Source organism: Lepidochelys olivacea, assembly GCF_965140295.1.
Source record: "Lepidochelys olivacea isolate rLepOli2 genome assembly, chromosome: 3".
NCBI classification, from domain to species: Eukaryota; Metazoa; Chordata; order Testudines; family Cheloniidae; genus Lepidochelys; species Lepidochelys olivacea.
The window spans coordinates 154998907-155017892 of record NC_140413.1 but is presented as its reverse complement, the minus strand read 5'-3'; the positions used below and the strand labels follow the sequence as shown (position 1 = coordinate 155017892).

The following is an 18986-nucleotide window of genomic DNA, read 5'->3' as shown; positions in this document are numbered from 1 at the left end:
CCTAAGTTTAGAGTTAGGAGATAAGCACATTATTTTAGCAGCAACATCTAGCTAATCAGCAGTGAAACGGTTAATGTTGATATTTAATCACCTCTGATTTCAGGTTGTTTGCAAACTAAAGACAACACTAGCAGTTAAGCTTTTCAAGGTTTCTTTACAACCATAAGGAATAGCGACATTTGCAGAAACACATGTTGCACCAGTTTAACTTGAATTGGTTTTAAAACTGATTTAGTGAAACCAATTCAAACCCTTTATCAATATCTTTGGTTTACAAGTGACTAATTTTGGTTTACTTTAAACCTGTTCCTAATTGGCTTAAGTTAAAACAATGTAAACCAGGTTTATGTCAAATTAAGAGTGTTCATGCAGGTTTTTGCACTGGTTTAACTAAACAGATTTTTAAATCATATCTTTAGACAAACTGGTGCAACTCTACATATAGACAGGCTTTATTTAAAAAAAAAAAAAAAAAAAAAAACACCACACAGGCCTTATCTACACTAGAAAAACTGCACCAGTTTAGCAAAGTAAATTTTTAAATCAATCTAGTTAATCCATTGCTAACCCCTAATTAAGACATGCTCAAATCTATTTAACCTTTTGGTTTAAGTTATCAACACAAGCTAAAATCTTTTCAGCAAGAGCTCAACCTGGTAGAGAGTGCCCACATTAAGATTTTGCAGCAGTTTAACTGGATTGATATAAAATTGATTTAATTAATCCAGTACAACTTTTTTTTAACACAGACCAGCCCTTAGATTCTGGAATGCAATTTTGTATAAAAGGGTGAATTTGACAGTGAATTTCACAGCCACATGAAGTACATGGGCCACTGACAATTACATATAAAATTGTCAGCCTCCTCACAAATTCAAGGCATTTTTGACTAATCATAAGTCATGGTTATTTGAATTTCCAGAGGAGGCCAGGAGAGCTTTTAGGCACTCTTGCCAGGACATGATGGGAAACAGCATCTGAGAACAGACTGCACCCTAGCCAGGAATAGTCCTTCTCCCTTCTTCTATATCAATAAAACATTGAAAAAGAAACAACCATGAAGTGTTGTATTTATCCAAGTGTATTTATCATAAACAAGGCCACATTTGAGCAAAGGCTAAGTAGAGAACATGATTCAAAAATCTCTGTGCATCAATGCCTTCATCCTAGCAGGAACACAGCACTCATATGGGACTAGCCCAAATCTAGTTCCTTTCCAAAGCAATCATGCTTGAATCTTGATGTGTTTGGGGTGGAAGGGAATATGGTAAACTTAACAATGAAACAGTAGAAGTTAAATTGCCAACACAGGCAAATGGAAGGCACAATGCCACTGGTGATGTTAATTATTAGATGATGCCTCAACAAAGGTTATGCCAGTGCTTCACAGATCCTAAATGCTGAGGTTTATTTGAGAGACTGACCACAGGAATACAATAAGAGGACAAGGGGAAGTGCGTGTCAGTGGCACTGGAACTGGGGGGCGGGGGGGCAAAGTGCCACAGCCCTCCCACTTTTTGCCGGGGCGGGCCCTGTCCCCTTCCCCTCCTCTCCTCGACCAGGCCAGTATGGAGCCCAGGCAGTTGTGGGAGCCACGCGAGCAGACCCTCCACCTGCCCGTGATGGGGGGGGCTGAGAGCACCTCCCGGCCTGTGTCCCTGCCCCCCTGGGCTTCCCGCCCAACCCAGAGCAGGTGGATGTGGACGATCCATGACTCTGCACTGGCTCACCACAGCTGCCTGTGCAGTTCTCCCTGACCCAGCTCCGTCAGGAGGCGTGGGAGCTCAGAGCCGCAGCCCAGCCATAGTAAGAGCCACACAGGCAGCTGTTGGGAGCCGCAGACCCTCCACCTGCCCTGGGTGGGGAGCCCGGGGGCGGGGACACGGGCTGGGGGCTGCTTGGGGCCCCCACACTGCGGCCAGGTGGAGGGTCTGCCGTGGCTTCCCACAGCTGCCCGCGCAGCTCTTACCATGGCCGGGCTGCAGCTCCAAGGCCCCCACACCAGCTGGAGTCAGGTCGGTGAGAATGAAGCGGGCAGCTATGGGGAACCGGGGTCCCTCCATCTGCCCTAGGCAGGGAGCCCGGGGGCAGGGCCACGGGCAGGGGGATGCTTTTGCTGCCTCCCGCCCCCTCTCCAGGTGGGGGAGCGGGCTCCCTGGCCCTGCTCCGGCTTGGCCGGGGGCAGGGCCTCCGGGGGAGAGAGGGCGGGGCCTCGGGGGGCAGGGGCCCCCAGCCCCCTCACTTTTGGGAAGGCTCCAGTGCCCCTGGTGTGTGTGCGAGGGGGGAGAAATCAAAGCTGGAAACTGTTATCAAGGATTACTAGGAGTTATTATTATAAAGGTGAGTGTGAATGTTCCTGAGTGAACTCATCCACCAAACCATAAAGCACTGACCATGAAGTGCAGTGGAGCAGCACAGGTAAATTGACTGCAGTGTCTGCAAGGCACAGCAGTAGCTGCCTTAAAGGCTTAAAATGTAAGCGCTCTGGGAATTCCTATATGGTCTCCTGTAGCAGTAGTTCTCAACCAGAGGCACACAGAGGTCTCTAGGGGGTACATCAACTCATCTAGATATTTGCCTAGTTTTTACAACAGACTCCATAAAAAGCATTAGCAAGTCAGTATAAAAAAAATTCATACAATGACTTGCTTATACTGCTGTATATACTATACACTGAAATGTATATATTTATATTCCAATTGATCTATTTTATAATCATATGGTAAACAATATGCTGCGACACTTTTGTATCTTTATGTCTGATTTTGTAAGCAAGCAGTTTTTAAGTGAGGTAAAACTTGGGGGTACACAAGACAAATCAGACTTCTGAAAGGGGTAGTCTGGAAAGGTTGAGAGCCACTGTCCTGTAGGATGCACATAACCAGGGATAAAATCCTGGCCCCATTGAAAATAATGGATGTTTTGCTATTCATTTCAATACAGCCTAGGAATCCACAGAAACAGGTATCTTGAGAAAAAATAATATTTTAAAGAAACAAGTTTTTATATTTTTATTAGAGTTTCTATTTACAGTTTCACGGTACTCAGATTTCCCCAACTTCCTCCATGTTTTGATCAACTGTATTTCACTAGGATACCTTTGTCGTCTCAGTAATAACTAATATATCTGATCTTAACAGCAGTCCCAATATAACTCCTGAACCTCTTTGATGTAGCTGTTTTTCTTTTGTAATCATCACCTAATCTTCTCAGTTGTCTGCCTCCAACACATCAACTTCCTTCTGGCCAAAAATGAACAGTAAACAATGTTCTCTTTAACAAGTGCCTTTTTTGTTCTTTGGATTAGCTAGGCGGCTTACTAAGATTAGTAATGTCTCAAAGACCAAATGCAATAGCTTCGATAAAGTGTAGCAAGTATCCAACCAGAAGCTATAAAAATCCTATTTGCTTATGAACCTAGTTCTCCCTTATGGCAGCATATTGCCCTGGTACTCCGTCACTAGGTCAGGTCCATTTTTAGAGGGACAATTAAGATACACATTGAACTGTAAAGAAAATACAGTAGCAGCCTCAGGTCTCTTGCTTCCCCAGAGCAGAAAAATCAAACACGTTGAGAGATAACAGGTTTGGCCACCAATGATAAAATGACAGTTGCTTGCTATAAGTGACTTTCCTGGTAGCCTATAATATCAAGGTAGTACTCAAAGTAGTCTATGTCCTCACATCATAGCCAGAAGAAGAGTACTAGGATTATGGTTATCCAAGGGAGCAGAGAGAGTTTGAAAGGGATAGCACTACTAGCAGATCTTTAGGCATTTTTTTCCAGTATCAGTGGAAATCACATGCTGAATAACAAGACTGACTTTGTTGTTGTAGCTGTGTTGGTCCCAGGATATTAGAGAGACAAGGTAAGTGAGGTGACATCTTTTATTGGACCAACTTCTATTGGTGAGAGTGACAGGCTTTTGAGCTTCCACAGAGCTGAAGAAGAGCTCTGTGGTCTAATAAAAGATATTACCTCACACTCCTCCCTCTCTAAGACTTTCTTTGGAAGATTTGTGTGCTGATTTATACAACGTTGAAAGCACTCCAAAAAAAAAGGCCTATGAAGAGTGTTTGTTTCCCACGGTGCCAGAACAGCACTGTGCCTCGTTGGCAAACTAGGAAACTCTTTTAAACCAATTTGTTCAAATACTATTAAATCTCAAACATGACTGTCCTATAAGAAAACATAGTTGTCCAAATTTGCTTCTTACCAGACTTTGTTGTTTTCAGAAATTAAGGACTTGATTCTGCCTCCCTCACTGACACTTACTAGCACCTTACTATTCAAATAGTCTTTACTTTAGTTGGGTGTAATGTAAGGATTGCAGAATCAGGCCCTAAATGGTACTGTACATATTCATAGATTTCAAAGACAGAAGGGACCACTGTGATCATCTAGTCTGACCAACTGTATAACCAAGGCCATAGAACTTCCCCAAAATAATTGAGAGTATAATTTTTAGAAAAACATCCAATTCTGATTTAAAAATGATCAGTGATGCAGAATCCACCATGACCCTTGGTAAATTGTTCCAGTAGTCAATTACTCTCATGTAAAAAATTATGACTTATTTCCAGTCTGAATTTGTCTAGCTTCTACTTCCAGCAGCTGGATCACGTTATACCTTTCTCTGCTAGACTGAAGAGCCTATTATCAAATATTTGTTCCCCACATAGGTATTTATAGGCAGTAATCAAGTCACCCCTTAAACTTCTTTGTTAAGCTAAATAAGACTGAGTTCTTTGAGTCTATTACTAAAAAACATGTTTTCTAATCCTTTAATCATTCTCGGGACTCTTCTCTGCACCCTCTCCAATTTATCAACATCATTCTTGAATTGTGGACACCAGAACTGGGCACAGTTTTCTAGCAGCGTTCACACCACAGCCAAATACAGAGATAAAATAACCTCTCTAACTGTACTTAAAATTCCACCTGCTTATGAATCCAGTTCATGCACATGAATGTCAGCCCTTCAGGGTCAAACTGCTGATCTCATCTCACCTGCACTTAAAACTCCAAAATGCAGCTATTGACTAATCTGTCTGATCTGAGACTGAAAATAAAAGCCAGCCTCCCTTGCCTCTGTTCCATTGTAAAACACCACAAAACGGCCATTTAATCCCATATCTGAGTTGCAGGAAAACACATAATTTAGCCACATGCATCATGGAATATGATGGGCTGAGAAGAGCTAGATGAGGAATTTAGCAGATCAGCTGTCCTTCTACGTAAATCCATTTCTTCTCCACCCAGTGCTGTTTACAAGGAAATTGGGGCAGAAGAACAGCTTTCTTTTTCTGTCTCTGGTCAGATATACCAATCAGTTAAAAATCTTTGGTGCACTGACCAGGTCCGGAACTTGTCCAGCAAATATTTAATTGCATTTGTTAAAATAAGTAATTGAATATCACTTGTCCATATCAGATATTTAGTTGCACCAGGCTTTTGACTACTATGGTTTTCATAGCATCCTTAACAGCCACCTTTACACAGAAAGGAAGCTTTTTATGACAGGAGCTTTTTCTGAACAGTGCTGCCCTATGAAGAGAAAAAGGAGGGCAGTTTTGACAATAGGAAGCTCCCAGCAGAAATCCCTAGTACATTAATAAAAAGTCTGGTTTTCAAAAAAGGTTGAATGGGTCAACCAGGTATGGACAACTAAAATAAATAAAAAGCCTTCTCCCTATAACAATCAGGAAGAAGTACATTTAGCACAGAGGAGGGAAAACTACAGCCCACCGTCCTGACCGGCCCTTGAGCTCCCAGCCAGGGGGGCTAGCCCCTGGCCCCTCCCCTGCTGTCCCCCACCCCCACAGCCACACCGCCATGTGAGCAGTGTGGCTTGTGCCCACCCACCTCCCAGGCTTTCCAATAAGCCAGTCCTGCCACTCTGGGAGACATTGTAAGGGGGCGGGGAGCGGGAGGGTTGGATAAGGGGCAGGAGGTCCCAGGGGGTAGTCAGGGGACATGGGGCAGTTTGATAGGTGTGGGAGTACCGAGGGGCCGGTCAGGAGCTGGGGGGGGTAGATAGGGGTTGGGTTTCTGGGGGTGGGGGCAGTTAGGGGCGGGAGATCCCGGGAGGGGACGGTGAGGGGACAAGGAGCAGGGGGGGTTGGATGGATCAGGGATTCTGACGGGGGGCAATCAGGGGGCAGGAAGTGGGAGAGGGCAGATAGGGGGAGGGGGCCAGGCTGTTTGGGGAGGCACAGTCTTCCCTACCCAGCCCTTCATACAGTTTCACAACCCACATGTGGCCATTGGGCCAAAAAGTTTGTCCACCCTTGATTTAGCAGATAGATTTAGTGCTATATCATGTCAAAATTTCTTCAACCAGACTACATCAGGCACCTCACAAATAGCTTCCCCCCATTGTTATTGAAGTGTACACCTGGCTGAAACAATATTCAGCGTTTGTGAGGTCAGACAGGAGGAAGTCTCTGACTTTACCAAACTAAAGATATTAACATAAAAACATACAAGACAAAGTTTAAGTTGAATTGAGAAAGAGAGAAGTAAGTGGTCTTTCATGAAGCTGTTAAACCACAGACCCCAGGCTAACACAGCCATGGCAGTTACTAACCGTAATTCATTTCAATGTTCTAATTTTCTTTTTAAACCTTATAAACACTTATCTCTTTATCTACTCACCCCATTTAGGCAGGCAAACAAATGCTGCCCCATTTAGGCAGGCAAACAAATGCTCTTTTTTCTTTCAAAGTTATTACTTGCATCACATATATACATTCTACAGGAATGGCCAAACTTCCTGTCCCTCTGGGCCACATACGATAATCTTCAGAAGTTCAAGAGCCGCAAGACATGGGCAACCTTTATACATGCATTTTTTAAAATATTAAATATTACTGTAACACTGCTAATTACTGCTAGAGCTAAGGGCATTGTGGGTTTCCATCCTGGTTGTAAGTCTATGGAAAACTGGTTGATACATTGTCAAGGTGGTAAGGAGGAGCTCGGTCAGATGTTGATTTGTAAGGACTGCACAATGTTTTGATTTTACAAACTTCATCAAAGAGCACAGCAATTCACAACAGTATGTTGTGCCAATAACTGAAATGAGTCGCACACTAGTCTTCTTGAGTTGAGGATACTTCGTTCCTGGAACTTGCTTCCAGAATTCAATTGTAGACTGTGATTTATGCATCATCTTTAGAGCCTGGTTTTCGTGGAGTTCCCATAGCTCCTTCTCTACAGTAGATGTTTCTGTAACCACAGTTTTGGGAATCAGACAGCCATCATTGATCACATCAACCATGAAAGGGTTTACAAGAAAGGTAAAGCAGAATCTCAGCTTCTGCAAGTCTTCAAACCTGGCCTGAAAGTCATTAAACATTCCTTGTAATTTACCTCTGTGTTCCTCGACTTTGTGATCTTCTTCTTTGATTTCAGGGAATGTGTTTACCCTACTCTTGAGATGGGGAAAGTGCTGGCAGTCTCTTGACACTATGTGTCTTTGCAAAAGCTTTCATTTGTTTTGGAAACCGAAGACTGTCTGAGTAAGGTCAGAAATAATCTTATCCTTCCCTGGGAGTGCCAAGTTGAGAGTTTTCAGTTGCTGCATAATATCAGTGAAAAACATCAGATCCTGCATCCATTGGTCATCTTTCAGTTGTGGATAGGACTTTTCCTTTTCTTCAAGGCAAGCACTGATAGGTTCCAACAGTTCCACAAACCTATTTAAGACATTGCTGGTTGATAACCACCTCACAATACAGTAGAAAGAGACATTGTTAGGTTTGTCTTCAAGATTCAGCCTTTCAATTACATTTTTGAACTGTCAATAAATCTTCCCATTCGAGCGGATGAAATTGACAGTTTCTAGGACTATTTTTGTAACATTTTTATACTTGAAGTATCTGCTTATGACATGTTCACAATGGATGGTGCAATGAACAGGGAGAAACTCCAGAAATTTGGGATCACTTTTCAAGAGTCCAATAAAGCCTACTTTTTTTCCCCACAGTACATCAGCATTTGTCAATGCTTTGTCAAGTGCATTCTTTATGTCAACACCGTGGGTTGTTTCTTTTAGCACCAAGTCCAACATTTATTCTTTCACAATTACATCCGTGGAAACATAACGAACAAATATCGCTAGTTGTGGTTTATCTTGAATATCTGTGGACTCAACGACAGCTAGGCTGAATGCTAGAGAATTCTTTAAATCATTTTGCTGGTTGCTTGCAATATCGGCATTGATCTAGGAGATCCGCCTCTCTGTAGTGTGGGGCGAAATTTGAATTTTCTGTATTAGTCATTAAAGTTTCGTGTTACTCAGATCTAAAACTGCAACCACTTCTGCAATATTCTTCTTAACAAATTCTCCATCACAATATGGATGTTTAGCACAAGCGATATTCCATGCCATAACAAAACTAGCTTCAGTCATTATGTCAGCTTCCTTACTGAATGCAGAAAGTGGTGTCTGTTGAGGCATAATTTTATGTGATTAGCTTGTTTTTCCTTAATTCTGATCCAGGATGGTACTTAGACGAAAAGTTATTGTGAGTCGTTTCATAGTGATGTTTCAAGTTGCTTGCTTTATACTGAGAGAGTGATGCATTGCAAATTAGGCACAGGGGTTTGCCACCTTTATTAGTGAATGCAAAATCTTCCTCCCATTCTGGCTGAAAACTTCAGTTTTCTTCTTCGTACTTGCGTTTCTTACAGTTTGAGGATGTCATTGTCATCCACGAAATTAGCATAGGGTTAACACTTAAATCTAAAACTATTCAAATGCGACTTATGAACAGTACACACAGCCTGTAGTGTGCAGCTTGCAAGGAGATCATAGCACAGGAAGTCTGCACAGCACTACAGTGATGCAATTTCCTGTTAAAATAAGCATGTGCAGCTGAAGTCAGAGCCTAGGCGCCACCTGCAGGGCTGAAGCCCCAGCACCAGCTCGCCTCCTGCTGCAGGGCTGAAGCCATGAGCACTGCCTCGCTGTCTCCTTTAGGGCTGAAGTCCCAATCATCAGTGCCCCCTCCTCAGCAGTGCTGAAGCCTCGAGCTCCAGCTCACGCCGCTATGGGATGAAACCCTGAGCCTCCACGCCCCCCTGACGGGGCTGAAGCTGCAAGTGCCAGCTCACCACCCCCCATGGGACTGAAACCCCAAGCAATTTTTCATAATAGTATCTGTCCATCAACAAAAGCTATCAGGCCTGTCAGACTTTATCCTAAACTAATCAAATACATGTTAAAAAAATTATTGTGAACGATGAAATGCAATTTTTCTCCAGTACTTGAAGCAGAACCTCTCACTTCAACTCATACAATGCCAGGAGATTAAAGCGTTAAGGGAAACACTATTGCAATAAGGGAGTCCTTATTTCAATATTTCACAGTACATTCGAAAATGATATACTGAAAAACTTTAAAATGTAAATGTGCCTTTACATTAAAAAGAGAAATGCTCATATGAAAAAGGAATTACCAAAACACATCGCAGTCTGTTTGCTAAACACAGAAAATAAAGTAACACTGTCGGTCAGGAATCAGGGCAATAAATTCATGAACATCCTACTAAAGCTCTGTATAGAACTTGCATGTTGCCAGCATCTGCCCCAGAAAGTACATCATTATTTTTTACCACTGCCGTATATACATTCTTATTTAGGAATTTAAATGATTGTAAAGAAAGCCTGATGTCAGAGATCCAGGGATCAATGAGAGATTTGCCAAGTGGAAACATCAAAATACCAAAACTGATTACTATCAAGGGATTACAAAAGGAGAATTTTCCATTGAATCTCATCGCAGGAAACACAAAATAGACTGTATATGTATAGCATCCATATTTTATTGATATGATTATGTAGCACCTAGAAGAAAATTATACAAGAACTCAAACCTAGTCCAAATAGTTCTGCTCTTAAAACTCTGCCTGGCCCAAGACTTCTAACTAACCAAAACAAATACAATAATAAAAATATTGACTAAATAAAAAAGCCTTGTAGTATGATCTGAAGCTCACCAACCTTGGACTCTGATGTACAGTCAAGGAAAACAGGTTCCACAGGCAAAGACTCTCTACTGAGAATGTCCTTCCATCAACCTCAGAAACACAAATGCTTGAGGTCAAAGACCTCAACTGTTGTAATATGAGAGAGGAAAGACAGCAGCCTCTTAAATAACTGCATCCCAGCAACACATAAGGCTTTAAAGAGAGGCTTTCATATGGAAGACCATTCCATTTGTACATCAATCTGGTTGATAAGTGACTTTCCCCATTCACATTCTCTGCTCTACTTAAATATTGAACTCAATGAAAAATGCCTTCAGCCACACCTCATTGTTCTGTCGTTAGATTTTTAAAACACAGCAAGGTTAGGAAGTCGTCAGCACATGGAAGAAAGACCTCCAAAGAATTCAGTGCTGCAGGATGTGATGTTGATATACCAGGAGGCACTCTGGTCCAGGTCAGTATCGAACTGATAATCCATCGAAGTGTGAAGTGTGTTGATTCATTCAAACACTTTTTGAAGAGTAGGGCTTTTATTAATACTCTAGAGATGCCTGATAGTGTCTTTTTAACACCATAACTGATGCTGTTGAAAGTGACATCTTTCAGATGTGTTACAGTATGTCACTTTCAACAGCCTATTTTTGTTCACTGAGGAGTCCATGGCACTTTTCACAAGGACAAGGATGAGAGTACAAAATTCTGATTTGGGTAAGAATACACTTCCTACCTAAATTCTTCCTGCTTTTTCTTTTGGAATACAATATTATTTCTCTCTTCTTGTTATGCAGTGTTTCTGAGCACTGCTAAATAATTGCCACAATCCACTCCAAAGATGTCTGCATTTCAACAAAGTGGTCCCTATAGGGCTGATTGATTCCTGAAGGCCCTACTCACATAAGTAAAAGTATTAGGCTCATGCTAAAGATTGTATGTCTCTACATTTGTAACACACTTTGCATTATGCAACTGCAAGAAATTATTATAAAAACACATATACATACAAGGACTGCAGAAAAAAATGAGGGATTTCCTTACCATGACACTCTCCTCCCACACTCCCAAGCAGCACGAATTAACATACCATTATATTTTATCTGCTGAATCATATTGCTTAGCTGAAAGAAAAGGAGTACTTGTGGCACCTTAGAGACTAACCAATTTATTTGAGCATAAGCTTTCGTGAGCGAAAGCTTATGCTCAAATAAATTGGTTAGTCTCTAAGGTGCCACAAGTACTCCTTTTCTTTTTGCGAATACAGACTAACACGGCTGTTACTCTGAAACCTGTCATTGCTTAGCTGCACATCAGTTCTTTGGGGGGGAGGGATAGCTCAGTGGTTTGAGCATTGGCTTGTTAAACCCAGCATTGTGAGTTCAATCCTTGAGGGGGCCATTTAGGGATCTGTGGCAAAATGGGGGATTGGTCCTGCTTTGAGCAGGGGGTTGGACTAGATGACCTCCTGGTCCCTTCCAGACCTGAGATTCTATGATATTTTCTATTAAGTTTGCAAAACATGGAGAAACCTTAACTCTACCACAAACCTAGACAATAAATTTGGAAAAGTAAATGGTAAATATGTTCGTTACTGAAAACATCTAGCACATGGTTTGACTTCAAAATAGCACAATGATTAAAAACACTTTTTAATCTTGCTGATCATTTAAAACTCAAAATTGATTGAAATGATATGATAGAAACTTAGAGCTTGATCCAGCGCCTTTCAAGTCAATGGGAATTTTTCCACTGACTTGCATGGAAGGAGGAACCCACAGTTCCAAAATGCTGATGAAAATCTCAATTAGTTTTACAACTATCCCATAACTTGCAATAAAAATATGCAATGTCTTGTAAATGCTACAAGTATTCAAAACTCTACCACTGTGACCTAATGCAGAACATTGTTAACCCTAATTTATAAAAACCTATAACATAAGAACTGGATGGCTAGTAAAAAGATAAGAATTCATTCACATTTTGGTCATGTGCAATCCACAGATTTTAGATAAACATCCGACTACCCAAGCAGATCCCTGAAACACCGTGGAAGAGGTGCCTGCAAACTTATATTAACTATGCTCACAGTTACTGAAATGGCCACTTGTCAAAATGTTAGGGTCACAGAACTTTTATTTTCTGTTGCATGTTTTGATGTTCTTTTAATATTGTCTATCTATGCAGAATGTTTTTTATGATTATTACAAATTCTTACATGCCCTGTAATAAACAAACCCATGGCAGTGCTTTGGCAGAGACATCATGTTCCCACAGCTTTGTTCATATTCCCACAAAGTTACGATCTCTCTTTTTTTAAATTTAACTTTTGATTTTTGAAATTACAACATTTACAGGAAAACTAGAAATGTTTACTGCACAGAGACTTCAAAAATTTCTGTTCAGTCAGTCATTTCCAAACATTCAAGCATCAGGTTCAAATGCCTCTTCCTCATTTTCAACACTCGCTTTAACTTTAGGCCTGATCCAGCACCAGTGAAATCACAAAATGGAAATTTTGTTACTGACTTCAGAGGGTGCAAAAGCAGGGTCCTTGTCCCCATCTACAGCTCTTCTTTCCTTTTCCTCCTATTCGTGCCCAGTCCTCCCTCCTAATGGCTCCTTTTGTTCACGCCACCACCTACACTTGGAACAGCCTCCCGTTTCCTCTAGGCACTAAGTGTTCTCCCTCTCCTCCTCCAAATCCTTCTACTTTTACAAAATCTTCAAACTTTCATCTCATCACTCAAGATGCCTCCATGCCATTTTGTACTTGTAACTGTATCCCATTATATCTTTTGTTAGATCATAAGGAAAGAACTCACCAGGAATTTGTCTGTTCTACATTTCTGAAGTGCCTTGCAAACTCCCACAGTGCTCTATTGATAACATATTATTATACCCCATAAGTAAACTATGACAAAATCAGCAACCTTGCTGAAAGCCCACAAGCTTTACATATATTAAAAACATTTGCAGCTCACATACTTGAGAAGCAAGAGGAATTATTAGGTGTAATTAACATCCCTAAACAGCTAATGCAATAGCTATTAAATCCTGATGCTTTGGAAAAAACTGGTAGCATGGAAAAAGTAGGGCTAATAGAGATTTTTCAAGTAAAACACAGAATCTTGAATTAATACAATTCAGTCTGAGCAAGAACCCACATACAAGTTTGAATATGAGGAACAACCATATCAAGTATCAAGACTCAGCTGGGCCCTGGAACAAGAAAATATTAGGACATAAGTACTAGACCTTGTATATGGCAACCTAGACTCATTCATCATGCAGTGGGACATAGGCCCTCTCTTTGGGGCTACTTCTTTCAAGTCCTAGATTCCTGTGCATATACACTAGGTACCGTGCATAACTATACAATATAAAAAATCCTACCTAAAAGAAGAAACTCACCTAAAAGAACATTTAGAGAAATGAAGAATGAAAAAAGCATTTTTTTTAGAAAAAACACAATATCTAAAAAAAAAAATCAGCCAGAAAAAACACATCTTAGTATTATGCTGCACACAGAATGTATCTTGCAAAGCCAAGATAAACTGTTTTGTGTTTTGTGTACATGTTGGATCATATTGAAGAAGATCTGTATTAAAATCACAAATGAGTTTGATTCCCCATAGTTTAAATTCCAGGATTTTACTAATTAAGAGGTCTCTTGGTTTTTGGTACTGTTTCTCTCCCTCTATGAGTGAAACTTGCAAGCTGCTAATTGCGTTAGTATATTCTAAGACAGAGTCTGTTCTCAAAGCAATTCACAGAGAGAGAGACTCAAAGCAATACTCTGTAACAACAGAAACAGCACCCAGAGACTCCCCGCCCTTTTGTTGTATTAACAATTGTGATTAAAATAGAGATAGAGGATGTTTGTGGATGGATGCTTGGTGTGGATAATAACTGAATGATCAGGGAGGTGCCAGCCTAAGAATGCAGTGTCCATCGGCTGAAGAAGGTGTCAAGTGGAAATAACCAGAGGACCCCTGGAGGGCAGACTGGAATCCACCCAACAGCCTCAAGAATGGGAGAACCAAAGAACAAGATAACATCTGGCAGCACGGAGCCGTCAGGAACGTGCCATCCGCTGATTGATTCAGCAACAGCATGATGAAGCAATTCCCATAGACTGGCATAGGAAGAAATTCCTATAAAAACGGACTCTAGAAAGTGAGAACTTTGGGGTCTGATTGTGGAAACCAACTTCCAGGAGCATCAGATGAGCATCTGACAAGGCCCTGCTCCCTCCTCATGTCCAGGCCACCTGGCCAGTGGCTTGGCATGAGCAACTCTAAGGCTGGTAACTATGATAACAACCTTGCAGAACGCGCGTGCGCGTGTGTGTGTGTGTGTATAAATATGAGATTGAATGGAATGTTATAGCTATAACTAACTGCTTACTATAATAACAACCTTGCAGAACCTGTGTGTGTGTGTTTGTATGAATGAATGTGTGAATAAATATGAGATTGAATGGAATGTTATAACTAACTGCTTACTATGATTCTTTCTGTATTCACAATAAATGTGGTATTTTGCCTTTTTCCCTTTAATAAGATCCTGCTGGTTTTTATTTTATTGGTATAACATACACCTTTCCCTCATTCCCCTTTGCCTAATGTCAACTGTTGTGTAAGTCATGTTTAACCTAGGTTGTAAACTCCTTTGGGCAGAGATTGCATCTTTTCTATCTCAGTAAAATGCCATGTACACCTCTAGAGTTTCCCAAGTACACATAATAATAAAAATTACAAGCAGATATGAATCTAGTAATTTAGTAAACCCCACACAAATGGATGGCCCTGCTGATAACTGGCACATATGAATGTATCTTACTGACCTCTTGAGAGAAATTAGACTGGAAGGAAGAGCTATTCCTCCTCCCTTACAGTATGGAGATGTCATATTCGTTGCCAGAAGCAAGGCTATTCAAGTTTATCTTAACCTAGAGCATTCAATATCCAGGTTAAAGTGAGAAAGCAAGCAAATGACAAACTCTTCACAGCTCTGGGTTTACTGCGTAAGGATCATATTATCAAGATGAAAATGTTTTACAAAGAAAGCCATTGCCAATAGCACAACAGATAAAGTGACAAATACTAGAGAATGGTAGTGCAGGACAAAAGAAATCTAGTTAATCTCTCTGCTCCAGATAAATTAAAATGCATACTAACACAGTAAAATCAGCACTCTAAATAAAGACATATGGCCTTCTTCTCAAATACATTATTCAAATACTTACCCTGATTTCAGGTCTGTAATTCTTAGACAGTTAGTAGCATCCAATCCTACTTTTCCATTTCTGACCACATTGGAAATGAAAGGAGAGAGTGCTGGTGAAATTCTGTTCAAGGCAACTTCAGGAGACATTTTAACGTGTCCTTCTTTTCTGCTGTACGGAGCTCTGCATGGGAAAAATCAAGAAATTACCTGGTGCAAATTCCCATGCAATGTAAGTAACTCAAAGGAAGGACTGGGATAGCAAAGGTTTTTTTTAAAAAAAGCAATAAATTTGATGTGTTAGGTAACTATTATTTTAACACAGCGATGAACTCAAACGTTCACGAATGTTCCGTAATTATAAACAGACTGAAGTACATACAGGTTTATAAGAGATATGAGCACAGTATAATAAGGCAGTTCTCTCCTCCTAACTCAATAATAATGGGCAAGTGGTCAGATCAGGAAGGCTACTCATTGAATCTAAACAAAAAAATGGAACCTTTCCTGGTCCTCTGCTTTTACTAGAGATCCAATCCCTATGAGTAAGCAAAATCAACTGAAATGGACCAGTCTGACTCCTAAAAACATAGCAATGCTTACAGCCCTTACAAATTAAAAATCCATAAGTGACAAATCCTGGCCCCACTGAATTCAATGGGAATTTTGTTAGTAACTTCAATGGGATCGGATTTGGCCCCCTAGATATATCTTCACATGTAATTTCTAATGAGCCCAAAACATCAGAAAATAGATTAATTTCACTACTACGGCTGGTACAACCAGAACTGACATCACTTTTGCAATTTTATTTCTTCACTAAATACCTGTTGGAAAGACTTTACTGAACATATCAGATTTACTTATTAGTAACAAATAATATAATGCTTATCATCCAAAGATCTCATTGCACTTTTACAAAGGTATCACTATTCCCATTTTAAAGATGGGGAAACTGAAGCGCAAAGACATAAGGGTAAAATTTTCAGAAGTGCCTACGTGACTTGGGTGCCTAGGTTCAATTAAAAATCAGTGGGACTTAGGAGCTTTTGAAAATTTAACCTTGAATGATTTACTCAAGATCATGCAGAGTCACTGGCACAGCTGGGATTAGAACCCAAATTCTGTATTCTGATTCTAGACCATAGCTTTTTATATGTTTGAAAAGGTCAACTGATGCTCTATTTACCTTCTTACTGCAATACAGCCTTCAGTTACTCTGGACAATATCTACACCCTCTATCTACAACCCAGTAGAGTTCACATATACAAAATCATCTCCAGAAACCAAATACACACAAAATAAGCCTAAAATCTGGGGGATTTGAAATTTCACCCTTCTCTCGACTTTCATTTATGCTATTTTTCCTTCTGTTATCAACCCTGATCGTTGTAACTGCTGTTACTATGATATCTTTCTTCCAGAGAACAAGACAAAGACAACAATAATGCTGTGTATGGACTGTGGCTATTATCAAGTGTTCCATAAAGAGAATAATTAGTTCCCTGCAGTAAAACCTTCACAATATGATGTTTTTCTCTTGTTTTAACATTCACCAATTTTAATCAAATCCCAATTCCAAGCATTAGTAGGCGACTAATGGCTAATTCCTACAAAATTGATAACTCCCTGTAATTGATAGCAGTGTTAAGCATCTGATTTAAAAAATTAGCTTTTATGAAAGTAATTCACATGAAAATATAAATCTTCAAGAAACAGAGCCTAAATTAGCTTTTTAAAACATTCTATTAAAGCAAAAGCCTAGCACTTTATGGCAACCAAGAGACAATTACATTAGTGTCTATCTTACAGAATTATCTCAACTGAAAATCATAAGGTTGCCAGTATACTACTGTTCATGGCATTTCCAGAAGGCACAGCAACAAATATCTGTGATTGTGTTCAGCTCAGCATGGACGGATTGTCATGGACTACGTCCCCATAGCCTCTTTGAAAGACACGTAGGAACACCCAGATGTAAGTGTTGAGGAAGATAGTAGTTTTCACCCATTTCCTGTATAATGGGGGGGAGAGGGGTGACCCTTTCACCTTTCTGCATAAAAAAGAAAGTGAGTTCAGTTTTCACTTTGTATTATCTGGGTGATCTTTTTTCTGATTCAACATAATCTTCAGTCACTTGAAGCTGAACCTTTCAGGATCAGGCCCTTTATCTTTGATTCACAAAACACAAGGATATTGTCAGAATAAAGGGCTAACAGCGCCTACTCATTCTCCTCATCCATCTCTGATTATGTGGTACAGCACATCATTTATTTTAGACCCATATTTACTTCTACACTACATAAGTGAATTATTGCTCTCTTTATCAATTTCACACAACGCTTAAAGAGATACTATCAACTAAATTTAAAAATAACATTCAAGTTTAGTAAACAGAGGTTTTACAAAATACACTGTGTTTACAATCCGTCAGAATTTTTTAATTTTAATTCACATAGAAATGTTTTCCCCCAATTTAATCCTCTTCTCAGTACTGGAAACAAAACACAACAGTACTGAGTTTACCAAAGGGAAATGAAAGTGACCAGAGAGCAAAAATGATGAGTCAAGTATCACTACCTAAAACAAAATACTTGAAAAAAGAAAACAAAAAGCACAAATGAAGAAAAGTAAATTGATTTCTTTTAGTCCTTTCAGTTTTAATAATCTGTTACTAGTAACACAGGTAAAACTAACATATGCTTTTTTACTCTTAATAATGACCCACTAGATCTGAGAAAATTATGAGTGGGAACTGCATCAGGCAGCATGAGGGATCCGAATATAGGCTATGCCCTTCCCTTCAACCTGGATGGCACCATTATGGATATTACATAAATTAATCCATATGAAAGCAGCAAAGAATATACTGGAGGAAACAATTCTAAACTAGCAGAGAAAATGGATTTGAAATTACTTAAAGGATCCTTTCCATCTAATCCCTGATTCTATAATTTCCACCAAACTTTCCTTTGCTCTTTGTGGTAAAGTCCTTCATTCCAAGGATCTTTTACAACACACATTTTAAAGTTTACATTGTCCCACAATGGGGTCTTCTGATAAGCAATATGGTACAGACCACTATGTTACCTCTCCCCCCTTTCTTTTACAAGATCTGCAGGAGAAAACACTATACCAGGGCTTCTTAAATAAGAGTTGCATCTGTTGAAAGCCTGAGGATGATACTAACAAACATAAAATGGGGCACTGGCAGGTTGGTGATGCCCTTAACTTTAACATAGGTGTGGGGACTGTAGAGATAACAAGTCTTCAACATTCAATGCTCCATCCTGATCCGAGACAAAGCCACTAGAATCAGGATGTTGCTTCACAGACTCCTATTTTAATAGAGCACTGTAGCAGCAAACTGTTTTCTTATCAGGATGGATGCTGGAACCTGTCACTTACACAAGGGGCAAATCAGCAATCTAATAGAATTGCTTTGAGCAAGGCTGCAGATTAGAGTGTAAACTCTTTGAGGCAGGGACTATCTTTTCGCTCAGTGTTTGTACAGCACCTAGCGCAGGGGGGTTCTGGTAAATGTCTGGGTCTCCTCGGTGCCATTGCAATACACATAACAACAAGACCAGGCACCTCTTCAGGCTCAAGTGTTGAATATGGAGACTCATCACCACCAGCAGCAGCTGGGATCAGGCTGGTGTGTTGCCTATTGAGACCTGTTGTCACCACAGGCCACACCTGAGATTAGACCAGTGCACCCCACGCTCGGAACCACTGCAGTCCAGTGGTGAACCTATTCCACGCTGGG

General features: G+C 40.3%; 1 protein-coding gene across 5 annotated transcripts in view; it reads right to left on the bottom strand.

The window, feature by feature from the left end:
* The window catches only part of BABAM2 (BRISC and BRCA1 A complex member 2), a 307233-nt gene that overhangs the window by 287335 nt on the left and 912 nt on the right, over positions 1 to 18986 (bottom strand). For all 5 annotated transcript variants that reach the window (XM_084622917.1, XM_084622915.1, XM_084622913.1 and 2 more), the window contains exon 2: positions 15239 to 15400. In XM_084622917.1, coding sequence (XP_084479043.1) covers positions 15239 to 15366 — 128 coding nt within the window. In that variant the 5' untranslated portion in view covers positions 15367 to 15400. The remainder of the gene's footprint in view (positions 1 to 15238; positions 15401 to 18986) is intronic.